This window comes from Mandrillus leucophaeus, unplaced genomic scaffold (assembly GCF_000951045.1).
Source record: "Mandrillus leucophaeus isolate KB7577 unplaced genomic scaffold, Mleu.le_1.0 Scaffold40, whole genome shotgun sequence".
Lineage (NCBI taxonomy): Eukaryota > Metazoa > Chordata > Mammalia > Primates > Cercopithecidae > Mandrillus > Mandrillus leucophaeus.
Window position 1 is genome coordinate 9,070,764 of NW_012104254.1, and position 18,876 is coordinate 9,089,639.

Sequence of the window (18,876 nt, forward strand, 5' to 3'; positions counted from 1 at the left end):
AATATTTTCTCTCTGCACTCCGAGGGATTGGTTCAGATGCTCCCACATTGGAGACCAAAGGAATAGTCAGTAACTCTCCCTTATTTCTCTTCTCCCTCAAGCAAATGTTGATACTAATAAGAACATCTGTTACTAAACTGCTGAGGCCAAAAGGGTTAGGTTTGGGGCGGAGGAAGTGTGGAGGAAGGTGGGCAGGGTGGTGTGGGTTTGTTTTCTCTCTAGTTCCTTGGACTAATTAAAAGAATAAGGATAAAAATAGAAGGGCCTGTTTATATAGAGGGAGTGGATGTTACTCTGTAGAGAGAGGAGAGCCAAATTGTTACTCTGTAGAGAGAGGAGAGCCAAAATGGTAAGGCTCTGGCCACAAGCAGAGGTGCTCAGGAACCTAAGTGGCAGAGAATGGCTCAGAGCTCAGGACGGGGGCTACCTCCTTTCCTCTGGGTGGAACCCAGTGCTTTGGCACCCAGGACTGGAGGCTTTGGGAGTAACCAGAATGAGTAGCCCGCAAAGGCCTGGATGTTCCGATGGTAGATAAGCAGGCAGTAAACGTGGCCAAAGAAGAACGAGATGGAAGAGAAATGACAAGGCAGAGGTCCCACAATAATGATAGCTCAAAATGGCTATGAGTAGATAAGGAGCACGCTCTTGAAGGTTTCTAAAACTTATTGGGCAATACTTTGGGAAGTGTTGTAAGCAGAATAAAGATATACATGTCCTAATACCCAGAACCTGTGAATATATTAGGTTATATGGCAAGGGAGGATTGAGTTTCCAGGCAGGTATGGTTACTAATCAGCTGACAAAATAGGAAGATTATCCTGGATTACCTGAGTGGGTCCAATATAATAAAAAGGGTCTTTAAACTGGGGGAGAGGGAGGTAGAAAATACAGTATCAGAGTGATGCAATGTGAGAAAGACTAAAGCAGCCGCTGGTGACTTTTAAGATAGAAGGGAGCCACAAGTCAAGAAATCCAGGCAGCTTCTAGAAGCTGGAAAAGGCAAGAAAGCAGATTGCCCCCTAGAGCCTCCAGAAAGGAATACAGCCCCGTGACACCCTGATTTTAGCCCAGGGAGACCCATTTCAGACTTCTGACTTTCAGAACTAGAGGATAAAAAAATCTGCTGTTTTACACTATTAAATTTATGGTAATTTGTTACTGTAGTTTCTTAAAACTAACACAAGAGGTATGCAGCTCAGATCTTGCTAGTATGGGACTGAGCCTGAAGACATCACAACCACATAAATATAAAGCGGTATTATCAGGCAGATAGGATCCCTGTGACTTGGAGGCCTAGGTGTGACTAATTTTAAACCCCTCCTCAGTCCTTCAAGTGGGAGACTTCCTATCCCTTCACTCTTCTGGAAGGAAGGAGGAAAGAAAGAGAGATTTTCATCAGAGATGAGTGTGGACTGTAAGAGTAAGGGCAGCCAGGAGGGGTCTTGCCAATCAAGACTGATGAGTAATGCAGCATGAACACAAGAGCTTCCGGTCCAAGCAACAGGTGGCACAGAAAGAGGGGGAGCTAGGAACCATGAATCCAGAGAGCAAGCCAAACTTGCCACCAAGAATATGAGGCCAAAGGAAGCAAGAGCTGAAGGTTCAGATGTAGAGGAAGCAATAAGAGAGGAGGGTTCAGGAGGGTACTCCCCACACAGTGCTCCTCACCATTCCCTATGCTACGGCCTGCATGCTTAGGTCTTTTCAAAACTCATAGGTTGAAATCTAATCACCAGTGTGATTGTTGTAGGAAATGGGGTCTTTGGAGGAAATTAGGCCATGAGGACAAACTTCTCATGAATGGGATTTGTACCTTTATAAAAGAGGCCTAAGAGAGACTCCCTCATGCCTTCCCCCATGTGAAGACACAGCAAGAAGGTACCATCTATGAATCAGAAAGTGAGCCCTCATCAGACACCAAATCTGATGACATCTTGATCTTGGACTTCCCAGCCTCCAGAACTGTGAGGAACAAATTTCTACTGTTTATAAGCTACCCAGTCTAGTCAGGTATTGTGTTATAGCAGCTTGAATGGACTAAGACACCCTAAATGGGCCAGTTGTTTGGCGTGGAGATAAAGAACAAAACCTTGATGAGGCGTGGTAGAAGTCAATGTCCATTCCCCATGACCAGGATGAAGCATCATGTCAGGATGCTGCCTGCCCTCTGTGCAGGTTTTAAGCCCCTTTGGGACATAAGAAGCAGATCGTACTGCTCTTTGGATCACATTCCACAAGTACTTGACCCTTGCCCAGATGGACGCCTGAATCTTCTCGGAAATCCTCACTTCAGAGGACAGGTCCTCTGAAGGACCGATAGGCCTGTGGCCGATAGTCCACAACAGCTACCTCTCAATGCCCCCAAGTACTACTTTGTTCTGAGATGGAAAGATTGAAGGTTAAAAGCCATGTCTTTATTCTGTACTCAATTCTGGAAATACTGAGTCTGGGGAGAACTCAGAGAAGAAATGTAGAGCTCCCTTCTCCACCCTGAGCACTGTAGAAGAGTCTGGATAGAAAAGGAAGTTCTTGGCTCAGCTGTCTGAAGCAAGGGAGAGGAAGAATGTCTCACGTACCCAGAAGCAGACTGAGACCTGACAAGCACGTTATGTGAGACTGTCTTGACTTCTACAGAAATGCCACTTAGGGGTTGAAGAATGGAAGGCTGGCCAATCTAACCCCCATATCCACCCTAGGACTCTCCCAGGAAGAGTACCTCCCTCCCTCCCTGCATTGTCCCATCCCTAACCATGCCCTAGGCAGACCTCCAGGATGCTACTAGGAGCAATGGACTCCAAACTAGATAGTCATTGTACTAGTTTCCTAGGGCTGCCATAAGTAAATACCACAAGTCAGGTGGCTTTAAACAATAGAAATTTATGCTTTCACAGTTCTGGAAACTGGAAACCCAAAATCAAGGTGTTGGTAGGGCCATGCTCCCTCTGAAGCCTCTGGGGAAGGATCCTTCCTTGCCTCTTCTAGTGTGACCTTCTTCCTGTGTGTCTCTCTTTATATGATGTGCGCGCGCGCGCGTGTGTGTGTGTGTGTGTCCGTGTCCAAATTTTCCTCTTAAGGATACTAGTCACATTGGGTTAAGGATCAACTCTGCTCCAGTATAACCTCATTTTAAGTGAGCTAATTATGTCCACAATGATGCTATCTCCAAACACAGTACTGGAGGTTAAAACTTCAACATATCTTTTTGTGGGGGGCATACCACAGTTTAACCTATAACATCACCACTGGCTATTCTGCTAGAATCTTTTTTTCTACTTTACATTCTTCAAAATGTGCAACACAGTCCCATTCATATCATCTCTCATTTCTCAATTCTCAACCATGGGATGGGAATAGAGAAGGAAGGAGCAAGAATTTCCAGAGGGAGACTCCGTAGTTTTAAAATATCAACAAAAAAACAAACAAGGGTCTGATAGTTGTTTCAGGGAAGGGTTTTACTCAACCCCTTCAGAATCATCTAGGGTACTTGCAAATATACAATAATATGCGTGTTATCCCAAAAATTTATCTGTAAAATTAATTGTATTTGTATATAAATGCTGAACTTGACCCAAACCAATTAAATTGAAATTCTTGGGGAACAGTACCCAGGCACTGGTATTTTTTTAAAGCGCCCAGGGTATTCTCATCTAGAGCAAGGACTGAGGACCCTGTCCTGGGTGAGACTTGCGGCTGTAGTGAGTGGTCCCAGCCCTGCAGTTGGTAGCTATTCTCATTCCTCTCTATTGAAAAGCCATAGAATGTAGAGAGGATACTTAAGAAAACTTCACATAAGCCCTGCTATCTGAGTGCAGAACAGTCTTGCTTAAGAATGGTAGCCATTTATTCCCCTCTGAAAGGTGAAATGAGGGAATAGTAACAGAACAGTAGCACAACCAGAACCCAGGTATCTGAATCCCAGTTTGAAATGTCAGCTTCGGGTTTAGAGTTCCGGCAGGGCAAGATTCCCTTGTGGCAGTTTTGGTGTGGTACTCAGAAGGAAGACATCATTCCATCTGGCTAGGACAGAGCCACTTTGGGGGATGGTGGTAGTAGATGCTCTATAAACCTCATGTTTCATGCAAGACGGTGTTTTACTGTTTGACCCCCGCAGTGGGCTTACAAATACAAATAAATTCATTTTTCACCATGGGCTATTAAGTCACTGCTCTCTCAGCCTATACCGTTCACCACAGTTTTGAGGGTTCTATTTGCTAATTAGAGACCTCCATTGCCTTTAACAACTAAGATATTTTGGGATTCCAACTCTGTCATCCAGCACACCAACCACCCCTTTCCTTGAATGTGACAGAAAGGCTGCCAATATCCTCCAACTCATTAAATAGTTTTAAATGTTCAGTTGGCAGGACGGTCAGCAGAGTCCTGCCTCAGGCCCGCAGAACTTCCCCCAGTGTGTTCATACTGACACAATTTTCCCCCAGCCAGTGTGTTCATACTGACACAATTATCCAGTGTTCCTCAACACAATCTTTCCTGGGGTGTGACTCCCTCTCTACCACCATTCTCCAGTCTATGCTTTTCCATCTTAGCCACTAAGATATCACAACAGATTTTACTTAAGGCCAAAGATACAAATACATTATGTCTAAAATAGTTCCCATTCATACCAGTCTCACAATAACACCAAATAAGGAAATTAGTCTGACATGGCTTGTTTACAATGAACCCATGCTAATTCCTAGTGATCACAGCTTTTTAAGAATTCACACACTATTCAAGGAGAAAATAAATTTTTAGGAATTATCCCAAGATGAAAGTCAAGCTCACCAGATAGTAGTCTGCAGGCTCTGCCCTCTTCCCTTATTTGAAGAATTGAAGCACATTCTCCCTTTTCCACTCCTCTAATACTGTTCCTGTTCCCCAGAATTCTAAGAGCACCGATAGTGGGGCAGCAGTCTCACTTGCATATTCCCTCAGCACCTGGAGTATCACTCCTCCCCAAAGAAACCTGAACTTATCTGCAACAACCAGGTGCTCTCCTTACAATCCCCTCACCTGGCTTCAGTTTTCTCTCTCCTTTTGCCAGTGTTTTGAGCCTTTCCAGGTTGGGCTGGAAAAGAAAGTATTTTCTGTGGTAGAGGAAATAGGAGCAAAATGGGACTCAATTTTGAATCAGTGACCCTAAGTTTAGAACTCCTGCTACTGTCCCTTTACCCGCAGACAAAAAAATTTCTAGAACCCTGGAGAAGATTGAACCTACTAAGGGGGTTAAAAGGACCCTATAGAAGGAGGCAGCCAAGATCAGTCATACAACTCATCAACTAAGCACAAAGCCACCACAAAAACTGATAGAACTGATAGCAAAGAAAAGTACCATGGCCCTAGTTCTCTTCAGAGGATAACAGCATCACCACTCATTGGAGACATCATGGGAGTGGAGACTAAGGCCAGCCCTGCTTCCTCATGTGCAGTTCCTGTCACAGCATTCATGTATGTGTGTGAGGGCGAGGTGTGTGTGATCACATCTCTTAAGAGTGTGTCTATTTACAAAGGAGTTGTGACAATGGATACTAATAGCAGAGTCCTTCACATAGATGCAATGTAAGTAACAGGGACTTGAGAAATCATCCTTCATTCTCTCTTAATTCCTCATACAATCATCAATCAATCAATTAGCTAAATGTTCAAATGACTGATCTCATGGGTGGCTCTTTTTGAACAGAAGCTTTCAATTCTTCAGCTACAAGGGAAAGAAAATTCCTTACAATATAAATATGCCCTTGAGATATTTTCCTTGGTAGCACCCAGCATGAATTGAACGCTTACTATGAACTGTTCTGAGCACTTTACATTCTTTAACTCCCACAATAGCTCTATGAGGTCGATATTATTCATATCCTCATTTTATAAGGGAGGACACTGAGACACACAGACATGGAGTAACTTGGTCAAGTTCACACTGGTGAACTTGAAAGTGATGGAGCTGCTAGTTGAACCCGTGCAGATTGACTGTAGAACACTGGAACAACCTGATAGCAAAACTGGTCCAATTTTCTATTCCTTCCTCTATCTATGCTTAGAATCCTGCCACCAATATGAGAACTACCTCAGGCTAGCCTGCTGAAGGACAAGAAACCACATGGACTTGAGCCAAGTCATCCTAGCCAAGGCTATCCTAGACCAACCAACACAGCCAAATCATCAACTGATCACAGATGAATGAGAAAGCCCAGCCAAGATCTGCAGAACCAGAGCAACCATAGACTCATGAAAAATTGTAAATGTTTGTTGTTTAAGCAATGAAGTTTGGGGATGGTTTGTTACATACTAATAGTTAACTGATACAAATAACCATGCTGGACCACTATACTATATTTTCCTTCTAATGATACTGGCTTCACTTGACTCTAGGATCATCCAGGAATGGACAGCTCCACCTGTGAGAACCTTCCTTAAGACTATCACCTCCTTGCACTTCATCCCTATCTTACCCCTGCCCCTACCATTATGCCAACCCATAAAGGCAGTTAGAATTATTCCTCACCTTTATTCCTTAGTGTTTTCTGGAGTAGAGAGGAAACCAGGGTGCTTCAACTCTAGTACAATTTTGAGCTCTGTTTCCTTGCCTACCTCTTTGCCTGTCTCTCCATCATTTAGGAGCTGGGTTGGAATGAGCCACAGTCAGTGGTGCCAAAATAATGAAACCAGGGTAATGAGAAGAAGGCACAGATAGCGCTATGAATCAACCCCTCGCACCTCTGGCCTTTCTCTCAGGGTGAGCTTTACTCAGTGGTGGTGGGGACCCAAAGTCCCTGAAGGCATGCTCCTGCTTTGCCACCTGATCCCCAGATGAAACCTTGCAAAGTTAAATTCTCCCTGCCTGCCAGGACTCAGGCAGGGAACAGCAAACAGTACCTCCACAGGACTGAACAGCCCCAGCTGCTCAACTCGAATTTAAAAATAATTTGGAAATGGCTTCCACAGAGTGAAATCCTTCTGGGGCATTTCTGCCAGATGCCTCCAGCTACTGGGTTCCAAGGAAATGGAGTGTCAAGTCCTGGGCCCAGAAGATATTCTGGGGATCTGGAGCGGGGTATATACTGAAGGCAATGCATTAAAAATGGGATTAGAAATCTCCCAAAGAAAGAAAAAGATTCCTAAGAAATAATTGTTTTTGTATTGGAATATTTTAAAACTGTTTTTGCTATTAGGCACTCAATAAATGCTAAATGATGTTAATTCTTCTAGCACTTCTTATTTTATGAGTGAAGCTTGGATTGTGAGGATTCATTGCTCAAAAGGCCAATAGCTAAGTGACCTGGGTTGGTGAAGAGAAACCAACACTCCCCAGGGCAAATCCAGCCTCACTGTGCCATTAAACACTCACCACCCCTCACTCATTACACTTCAACAATAGTTTAGTTTTAATTTCTTTTCTTTATATTTCACAGCCCTAAAGGAAAATGTCCTGTGACAATTCTGTAATAGTGAGACAATTACTGGTGACTCAGAGCTCCCTGCTGCCTCTGCATCTCACAGCTGAGGAGCAGGCAGGGACTACTGCTTCCCATATACGAACAATTTGGTTTGTGAATTAGGAAAGTCAGAATCAAAAGGAATCTTAAAAAAAAAAAAATGTCTATGTAAGATAAAAATTTAGCCCAAGGATCCTATTTCAGGACAAGAGTCGATTGTAGGCACTGAGTTCCTGAGGAAGCTTTTCAAATAGACACACAAATGTTTCAAGCAGTCACTTGCCCATCTGAGCCCCACTACCCCCAGCATCCAGGCAGCCCACAAGGATCCAGACCCTAGGTTCCCAAAAATCTAGTTTCTCCTCTTTGTTATCCAAACTCTCTCCATTTCACCTTTACCGATAAATGAGGAGGAGGCAGTAAACTGATGTGCTCCTTGACAGCAAACTTGAGCACCCAATCCAAGCCTGAGTCTGGATGAACAAAGTTAAAGGTGTCCTAGGGTAGAGGACATGGGCATTCCCACGTTCCCAGTGGATTGTGCTCCAAAGTGCTTTTGTACATTGGTAGTTTAGAACTTGGAAGGCATTTTCTTTTTCCATAAGGATAAAGCTCTAGAGAGAGCCTAAGTCCTTAGACCAGGTCATACAGTTCTATTTAGCCACAAAAACCTAATAATGCATCCAAAGTAGAGAACTTCAGCTATTCTACTGCTTCCTCCCAAATAACCATTGAAAATACTGCTTTCATGAGAAAATGTGTTCCAACTTAGGATGCCAGAAACATATTTCCATTTTCCTCAAGACCAAGAATGAGCTTTTCCCACTAAAAAAATAAATAAATGAAAGGGAAGAGAAAAAATAAGAGAGGCAAAGGGGGAGAAGGTGTTGGCTATACTAGAAATAGCCCTGACATGGGAGATACGGCTTTGCAAGGAAGGTGAGATGGGACAAATTTCTGGGTGAGAATGATGATATCCTGAAGTATTTTTCTGCTTTTATATAACATGTGTTCTCTAATTCTTTAGTTTAAAAACTTGTCTTAAGTGTTCTAAATTAGAAACTAAAAAGCAGTTGCTTGAAGCAGGATTTGGAGAAGGGAGAGATTTCTGGCTTGGGGTCATAAATCAATGAGCCAAAGACAGCCTATGTTCACCTATGACAACACTCTTGATTTCTGTTCTTCAGTTTCTTGGCTGATTCAGTCATGATGCTAATAAAATTCTAACTTTCAGGTTGATAATGTCAGCTTAAAATTGAGAGCAGAAGGAAAGATATTGGACTGTAAGCTTCTTAAAGGGCAGGACCACTTTCTATTCATTTCTATATACCCCAGTCCCCTCAGTGCTCAACACATAATTCATCAACACATAATATAATTTAAGGAAGGGCTTTAACTTTTCAATGTAGTAGCAAAATGTGTGGGCTTTAGAGTCAAACTTCTCAGATGCAAATCATTTTTCCTCCCTGGGTGCATGACAAGGGGAAGCCAGCCTGCCTAACATCCTTGAGTTTTCTCATCTGGAAAAAAGAGTGGTGACAGTACTTACTTCCCAGAGTTGCTGTGGGGATTAAATGCATTTCTGTAGCTAAAACACAGAACACTGTACCTGCCCCATAGTTAGCACCTGACAGACCTTAGCAGCTATTATTTTTCCATCATCATTGAGCTAATTGTCTTGTATCTTGCCCCCAAATTAGTTTCTCAGGGAATTTAGTAAACATAAAAATTGGTTGGTATAAAGGGCTAAATTATGAACCCCAAAAGATATGTCTACTCAGAACCTGAGAATGTGACCTCATTTGGAATAAGAATCTTCGCAGATGTAATTAAGGCAAGGATCCCCAGATGAAATCATCCTGAATTAGGATAAGCCCTAAGTCTATGTCCTTACATGAGATGAGAGAAGAAGACCCAAAGACATGGGAAAGGCAGTCACGTGAAGATGAAGCCAGAGGTTGGAATCATGCTGCCACAAGCCAGGGAAAAGCTGGAGACACCAGAAGCTGGCAGAGGCAAAGACAGATTCTTCCCTAGAGCCTTCAAAGGGAGTATGGCCCTGCTGACCCGCTGGTTTGGGGCTTCTGGCCTCCAGAACTGTGAGAGAATAAATGTCTGTTGCTTTAATCCACCAAGTTTGTGGTCATTTGCTGTAGCAGCCCTAAGAAACAAATACAGTTGGGTCCAGGTGACTTTGGAACAACCTAGATTTAGTGAAGGAAACAAGCCGAAATGCAAATTGGTGATTATCATGAGCTCTCCTTTTTTTGAATTGTGTACTGCAGGGAAATTCTCTTTGGGAAGGGAAAATCACCAGCTTCAGGGACTGGAATGTTCGGGCCAGCCTGTTCTGTCCACTTCCAGCCAAAGACATTTCTGCTGAGAATCCTGAAAACATTCTGTATTTTCCCACAAGGAATAAAGTGGAAGTATTCAATGTGTGACGAGACACTGGACAGAGTCAGCTCCTACCTGGCCCCAAATAAATGGGCCGATGATGCAGCTCTCCCCAGTGACTGACCAGTGAACACAACCACACTGATGGCCACAGTCTTCCTCGCTCCCCTCTATGGAAGTTGAGGGGGTCATTAGCCAAAGACTCAAAGCTAAGGAAAGATACCTGCTTGTCAAGAGACCAACATAATTGTATATTTCCACTAACTCTGTTGATTCTTGAATTATATCTATGAAACGGATCTCTTTTTAAGTGAAAAATATATCCAGGTCATCTTCAAGATCCTTTTAAGCCTCTGGAATTTTAAAGAAGTCCTCAGTAAAGAGTCATGAGAGAGAGCTGAATCCACTGATGCTGAGAGAAATGATTTTCATTCATTTGCTCTCTTATAACTCCTGGGGAAAAATAGCAGCAGACAGAGCAGTGACAGTCAGAGAGGGGTGACTTTTTTGGAGCAAAGGCATTAGACGAGATGACACATGCTGACAGGTTCAGCAAATAGTGGATGCCCTGCCAATCAGCAGATAATTTCTATGTGTTGCAAAGTGGGAAAGATTGTGAGTCACGCAGTATTTCAAAGACAGGTCATGATGACCTTGTGTGAGATCTTCTAATGTGAAGGTCAAGCGAAAGGAGAAAGTGGATAAAGGAAGAAAAGGGAAAAGCAAGGAGACCCATGTACAGGCGAATCAACCACATCAAGGCAAGTTGCTTCCTATTTCCTGACAGTACCCAGGGAACCTTCCTAATTACCTGTTTTATTGACATCTGAGACTCACAGGTAACCAGCACTTCATTAACTCATAAATCTTTTTCCAACTTGTGAAAGTCACTTCTTCCCTGATTCAGTCAAGGTTTTATTTTCTTCCCTTACTTGGTAATGTACTCAATTTATTTCCAGTAAAGAAAGGGTTGCAGGGAAAAGGTCAGTGAGGAAAGCCAGAGGAAGAAGCCACACACAGCATTCTAGATCCCAGCATACCCTGAAATGGATTTCATTGTTTCACTGACAAGAAATTCCAAAACACTGAAAATAGTCACATTCAAATAGAAAAAAAATTAATTCTGAAACCAAATGGATTCAAAGGATTTTTGTCATTATTTTTCATTTGCTTTTCTCCACTGAGGTGGGGGATGGAGAGAGACAGACAGACAGGCAGGCAGGCACTGACTGAGATAGATTCCAATGAAACACACAGGTAAATAATTTGAGTGCCTTTTAAAAATACATAAATGCTTAATTTCTATACTTTTCATCAAAGAGCTTTTCGGGAAAGGATACATTTTTAGCACTAAAAATTAGTAGCACTCACACGTGACACACACATTTGGTCAATTCGTAACCCTTCAAAGAGAATTGTGCAATTCTAATTGACAGGGTAATTTTAAAGTAAAGAACTTGGTGAATATAAACCCAACATATTTTTCCTGGTTTGGGGAAGAAGAAAGCTGTACAATGTATGTACATATGCTAAGATTTAAAATAATAAAATAAAACCTCTTATCATTCCTATCCAAGAACATCAAGTCAGCCACTAAGGTTGTGACAATGGCAAGTGTTGAACGCACATGAGCACACATAATCACACTGAGAATCTGCTGACTGATTATTGCTGACATTGCCTAGTTCGATCTGATTCATCATTTGCACAGGAACCAAGAGACATTAAAAGGGCAGGAGGTTACACTAGGAGGAGAGAAGCAAAGCCTTAAACTAAGTTGGGATAAGGATCCTTTTCTAACAACTGCCCAATTCTTGGGATCCACTCTGTCCCGAGGCAGGCAGTGGAGACTTAGTTACTCGTATCCCACATCTGGAGATCTAGAGGCTTCTCCCAAGATGGAAGAGATGAGTAGTGAGAGAATAAAGAGATTATTAGAGATCAGAAGCTTGGCTGGGCACAGAAGCAAGCTAAGTGGAGTCACTGGAGTGGAAGGGTCTATTTAAACACATACACACACACACACACACACACTCTCTCTCTGTCTCTCTCTCTCTCTCTCTTAGCTGCCTCACATTTATCACCTTAAGACATTTTTGAACACCTGGTCTATATACAAATGCATAACAAGAAAGGAAAAAAATATAGATGATCTCTTATCAAAACTACATAGTATTTTGCTAATAAGAAGCTATACCTTAACCCTGATATTCAGGAAATTATGTTGCCACATTAAATAAATGGTGAGGGGTAAACCATTTGTAAAAAATCAAAGCACACACACAAATCATTCCAGACACCATTTCGCATTTTCTGACTTATTACTGTACACAATGCAGCTTTTAGCTCCTGCATTCTTATATCCTTTTGAATGCTCACCAGACTATTAATCTAAAAAGCCAGGTGCTTCGTCTACTCCTCTAATCACTGTGACCTGTTTTTGTGATTCGAAAAAGCCAAAAGACTAACTCTGGCTTGGGTGGGAATCATTTTTGGAATAGTGGTTGGTGGTTGTTCACATCTGGATTAGGTATAAAATGATAACATTATGATGATGAACACCAGAGAGCCTCATCTGCATATAAATAGACCTAATCAGAAATGCAAATTGCAATCAGGAGAAATTTTTAAAGGCTGTGATAGCTGTGTGATTGTGCAGATAAGGAAAGGTCAACACTGGTATTGTTAAGGCAGTTAAATGGCTCCCAGCCTGCCCAGAGCCTTCTTTTGAAAGAGACATTTGGAAGGTACAAATTATCTCTCAATCTGCACCCTGGTTGGGAAGGCATCCCTGGATAGCTTCATTTTCTGTAACTAGAGCCGTGAGCTGGCCACACATCAGCCCGATTCCAATGAAACACAACCCAACCTCTTGTACAAACCCCTAATGAATACACAGAATAGAAAGTATACTTGTATTTAAATGCTCTCCAAACAGACCTCTTTCTGCACAATTTTCCATTGAGACAGAAATTAAGGGATGGAGAGTAAGATCTATAGTGCTGATGTAACATTTTCTGATACATTTCAATACTGGTCTGAGTGAATACAGCAATATGATACACATATGTTTACACTGAATACTAGAGAAAGTATGTAATTAAAAAGAAAACACTAGCATTTAGACAGATTACTTAATTCACAATTCCATTCGTAGTCTTATCGTGCAAAGTACAAAAAATGAATATCCCAGAAAAAGCTGAGTGCTAAAAAATATGCAATTGTTCCAACATGGTCTTATTATTCCTTGGGGTATGTTATCTTTCAGGAACATCCTCTTCTCGATCCCCCTCCACCCCCCTTGTTTTTTCAAAGAAAATATATTTCACAATCAGGCTTTGTCGGGTTTGGAGGGAAATTGCTTACAAACTATTTATTATCCCTCTAACTAGACACTTTCACAAAGAACTAATGGGTCAAGAGCGCCATCTTGTGTCTTACCTTGGAATCTTAAAGAGTGTTTTCACAGGATGCATGTCAAAGAGGGGAGGGTCTCCATCCCCCAGTTCAATAGCTGTGATACCCAAGGACCAGACGTCACAGCGAGCGTCATAGGAAGAGTCATACTGCTGCTCACAGGCAATGACCTATTAGACAAAAGCGGGACACAACACATCAACCCGACTGCCACATCAGATGTCCTAAAAAGGCCCTGGGCTGATCTTAGCCCCCTTCACAGTTTCCTTGGCCACAGTGTTATTGAATTCCAGTAATGAGATGTGTGTATTCTAGGCCTTATTTGTGCGTAACTAATTTATTATCTTATTCGTTCATTAACTTTTAAAAATGTGTCAGTTTTGTTTTTAAAAAGCATGTATCGAACCGTCCAAGTACCAAGAACAGCGCAAGGAGAGAAAGCCAGTGTATACCACACCATCCCACCCCTGCTATTCTTTAAGGAAAGGCTTTGTCTACATCCTTCACCTCATTACCAGCTACTGAATTCAATAACAAGAAACAATTGTTCTCAAAGATGTTTGTGTACTTTGAGATGCATGAAATCCCCAAGAGTATGACCAGCTAAGCAGAGAGATGTTGGAAGACTCACATGGTTAATATAAAGTAAAAATGACCCCACTCCACCCTCCCCTTTTTCTAAGAGCATCTTTCCCCTCCTCAAACTCCAACAATGGTGTACATCGTAGAAACAGCTGCCATTCCAGTTACTTGGCCTGACTAGGTACAAGAGCAGCAGAACCAGAAAATGACCCTGGGCTTGTCATTGGGTTGAGGAGTACGTGACCCTGTGGAGGAATGTTTTTATCAACTTATTGAGTCAGTCAAGAACATCTCCTACACTCAGACTCTGATGACTATCACAATGGCGATAGGAGAAGTTGGGAGTGAGCCAGAGGACGTGGAGGATCAGGAACCCCTATTTCACTTAAAGTCTGCCACCAGGATGACCGATGGCCATGGTCAGGTGGGAAACTTCGATTTCTGATGATCCAAAACACCAGTGAGGGGGCAACACCTGTAACGGTGAGCACAGGAAGACCAGAGTAATAGAGCCACCCTCTTAGGCCGTCATAATGTCTTTGGCTTTTTTATTCCAAATGAGATGGGACAACCGACTGTGGTGAGCAGAGGAGTGACAGATCTAGCTTATGTTTTAGCAAGATCACTCTGGCTACTGTGCAGAAGATAGATTATGAGAAGCAGAAAGAAAACCAGTTCAATATGTTACTGCAGGGATCCAGATGAGAGATTGTGAGATGGTGAGAATAATCAGATTCTAGATATAATTTTGAATGTAGAGCCAACTGGATTTGCTGAACAGGGCTTAGAAGAAAGGAGAGCTAAGGAAAACTCCAAAGTTTTTGACATGAGCAACCACCAGAATAGAACTGGTATTTACTAAGATGAGGAAGACAGTAGGAAGAGCAGGTTTGGGGTGAAGAGTGGAGCTCCATTTAGGATATATTAAGTCTGAGATGCCTGGGACACTTCCAAATGGAGAAGAGTATTTTAACCTGGTGAGACTCATACTGGACTTCTGATCTAGAGAATCATAAGATAACTGCTATGGTCTGAACATGTCTCCCAAAATGCATGTGTTAGAAATGTAATCCCCAATGCAACCAATGGAAGGTGGATCCTTTTGGGAGGTGGTTAGGTCATGAGAATTCTGCCCTTGTGAATGGATTAGTACTACCATGAAAAGGGCTTGCAGGACTGGGTTTGCTCCCTTCTGCATTCTGCCATGTGAGGACGCAGTATGAAGGCACCAGATGCCAACACTCTGACCTTAGGCTTCCCAGCCTCTAGAACTGTGACAAAATAAATTTCTGTTCTTTATAAATTACACAGTCTCAGATAATCTGTTACAGCAGCATGAAACAGATTAAGACTAAGAAACAGGTATTTGTTTTAAGCCACTAAGTTTGTGGTATTGTTAAGGCAGTGATAGAAAACTAGTATTCCTGCTCTCTTCCAGACAGTGCATTGGACTTGTAAGGCCTGGTGAAATGTGCCAACTGCCTTGCTCTAGACCCTGTGCTCTCGTTCTCATAATTGCCCTGTACTCTTCTCTTCTGAGCTGGAGAACATTTTCTACAAATCCACATCCTTGGCCCGGCCCCAGCCCCATCTTCTAAATAGAATATCCTGTCATACTTTTAACATGTTATTTTCAAATGTACATTCAAACTGAAGTTCAAATAATTCCAATTTCAGAACCAAAGGCCATTTCATTGCCCCCAAAGACCTCCCTTTTCTCACCCCAATCAGGTGAGAACCTACATTATTTTTAAAGATCCCTATTCAACACCTTTCCTTTCAGAAATGACACTTTCGAAAGTGCAAGACAAACATAATTTTAGACCTATCAATCAACAAATAGTTCACTGTTATTCATGACACTGTGATAGGGCCTGTGAGGGAGACAGAAATAAGACTCTGTCCTTCCCCAGTAGGAGCTATGGCCAATTGAAATATATAGTGAACCTATCATAATTAAATGACAAACCATGACAACTATAAATGCCCTAAGACAATGTGTAGTAACATGTCCAATAAAGGATATGGGCTCTAAGTGCTTAAGATTTTAGAAGGAGACCACTGCTGGCTAAGCAAGACAACACAAAGTATCCAGTACCCATAGTCTACAACTTCCGTGGGGAAATTCAAATCAGCTTCTAGCCAACTTGGATGGGACACAAAACACAATTCTAAGAACATATCTCAATGCGAAAATAGAGATATTCTAACATTTCTCAAGTGTTGTCATAAAATATTCAAAACTTGTATCTGGTTTCAGCTTCTCTTTACAGACAAACATTATCTTCAGCTCATTCTGATTAACAGAAAAGCATATCTTGGCCTAATTCTTCTCTTCAGTGCATCATGTAACAAAGAAATTATTTAAGTTCAGCCTTCCAAGGAAGTTTATTGAAAATTATGCTAATAAAATAATTCACAAACAATTATTGAGTACCCATTAGTCTGGCAGGATAGTACGCCCTGGGAAGAGAAAGTCAAATACACACTGAACTTAATCTTCAAAATAATTTGGCAAAGTAGGTGCAGTGATCACTTATGCAGGTGTGGAAACTGAGGATAGCATGGTTAAACAGCTCACCTGGCATCACACAGCTAGTAATTGTCAGGGCCAGAATTTGAACCCAGGCAGGGAGAAGGATAACTAAACAAATCATTGCCATATAAGTGCTATATATAATAAAAGTTATAGTTGGTTAAAATTGTAAAAATTATCAGCTTCTGCACTCATATTTTGACTACACTAGCCAGGTGTTCTGAAGTTCTGTCATTTCAACTCCATCTTCTTCGGGGGTCTCTTTCAGGATTGCTCCTCACCAGGAGGAAACAGCCCTTTCTGCAGGTTATACATATGATGAGAGTTAAAGAAGCACTCTTAAGAGGACGCAGGGCAACTGAAGGTCAACACCCTGGAATGGGATTCCCTATCAATCCAATACCAAAGTCTGAAGCTATTTCTTTAAGAGAAAACAGTACTATCATTCTCTTTAGCTCAACATTCTCCTTGCCTCTAGGTGAAATAAAGCTGAGTTAAGGATGCTTGGATGGTCGAATGGTCTTTCTTCTCTTGCCCCCAGGAGAAGGTGACCTCAAAAAGAACTCTCTGAATCAGTTGCTAGGATGCTCCATTAAGAAAGGAGAGTAGGACGGCAAGTAAGTGCACTGCTTTGGGACCAAGTTTTCCAGGTTCTGTAAGTCACATTAAAGGAGTGGATAAAAATGAGATGGTGTTGTGCAAAGGACCCCAAATGCACACCCTTTCACATCTGAAAACAAATCATATCCTCAGGACCTCTCTCAATCTACAAAGTGGCAAGGTGGAAATAAATAACCTCTACCATCCCTTCTAGCTGTAATATTCCACGACTTTGTGATTTCCAAGTAAGTGATCTTTGGGTAGTATCTCAAACTGGTAGGCTAACATCGCCATACAAATTAGCTAGAGTGAACAGTACATTATTCTGAGGTGTGAACAGGATGGCTGGAACTTTGAGGGGATTTTATTGCCAATGTTTTGTAGAAGGTCTTAAGGTCTATGACAACATGCTGGCTGCTGTAATAATGCCTCTGTTAAGGAAGAAGAGCTTCACGACCGAGCAATTGTTTGGATGCTGGTTAATGGAGCATGTCCAGGTTCCCACCTTGAAATGCAAACTCACGGCTTTCCTGGTACAGTTAGATTACACTGCTGCTTATTTTAGAAAGAAGAAAACACTAATGCTGGATTACTAGCAATATCTACGCACTGGCAGCTTTAGTGCCCAAGGCCAATAGCTATTTTACCTGGCAGTGGGCTTGAGGCTCCCAAATGTTGGTCATTGCCACCTTAGCTGCCAAAACCTTTTCTTTCTGGAGACTGAGAACAAGAAACAAATTTTCACTAACGGCTTAGCTTGACAGGTCTTTGGAGCAAAGGCTAGTCATCATCCGTCTTCAATTGCTTAAGGCAATTCTCTTTAGCCTTCTTCAGGCTAAGGAGTTCCACAGATCCAGACTCCTTACATCTACCCCCAGTCACTCCCTCCTACCCCACAGAGGGAACACCTCCCCTCTCCTACGAGAATCTATGCGATGAAACCACATCCACAACTGCTTTGACACATATCATCCCTTTGTCTGACCTTGAGCAAGGTCAGCTGTGTTCTGTTGAAGATGGCTGTTCCTTTCCTTAGCCACCAGCCAGAGAATGGCAGAGAAAAACAACTGTCAGCAGCCCTTGGGTCACGAAGAGACTTTCCCCTCTGGCTAGTGCTAGAAAATCCCAGAGCCTGGCATCTCTGTTTTGGTTTTGCCACCAAAACCAAAGTCACTGAGTGACTTTGACAAAATATTTTATCTCCCTGTACCTCTTCTTTGCAAGCAAACCAAGCAACCCCTTTTTCATGGGCCTCATCTGAAGCACTGCTTATGAAAATGCTGGTTATTCAGCTTTTACTGTGGCCCTAAAATGTTAATAGTAGATATCATTGGCTCACTGACACACGGGTAATAATTATTTTATTTACTTACTTCTTTAAGACCTTTTGTGTTTTCTAAAATGTCTATAGAGAGCATGGATTATTTCTATAATAAAAAGAAGCAAATTTTGTGGTTTTTTGTCTTGAAAATATAAATAAATATTGAAAAGTTTGCCTTAATTTTCAAGGGCATGCTTCTTTGTTCTGGAGTATTTGTTGACTGCTGGGATTCTTTATCAAGAAGTTGGCAGGTTAAAGGTGGTGTCTTGATAATATAACTAGGTCCCTGGCTGGATGTGGTGGCTCATGCCTGTAATCCCAGTACTTTGGGAGGCCAAGGCAGGCAGACCACGGGGTCAGGAGTTAGAGACCAGCCTGACCAACATGGTAAAACCCCGTCTCTACTAAAAATAAAAAATAAATAAATAAATAAAAATTAGCCAGGTATGGTGGCGCATGCCTGTGATCCCAGCTACTCAGGAGGCTTAGACAGGAGAATTGCTGGAATCCAGGAGGCAGAGGTTGCAGTGAGCCAAGATCACTCCACTGCACTCCAGTCTGGGTAACAGAATAAGATTCCATCTCAAAAA

The 18,876-nt window shown here is 42.1% G+C and overlaps 1 protein-coding gene across 5 annotated transcripts in view; it reads right to left on the reverse strand.

The window, feature by feature from the left end:
* Positions 1-18,876, reverse strand: part of MYO3B (myosin IIIB) — a 545,921-nt gene that overhangs the window by 453,694 nt on the left and 73,351 nt on the right. For all 5 annotated transcript variants that reach the window (XR_001007340.1, XR_001007338.1, XR_001007339.1 and 2 more), the window contains exon 7: positions 13,272-13,417. Coding sequence is in view for 2 of the 5 variants with exons in the window: in XM_011991954.1 (XP_011847344.1) it covers positions 13,272-13,417 (146 nt within the window). In the remaining 3 variants the exon portion in view is untranslated. The remainder of the gene's footprint in view (positions 1-13,271; positions 13,418-18,876) is intronic.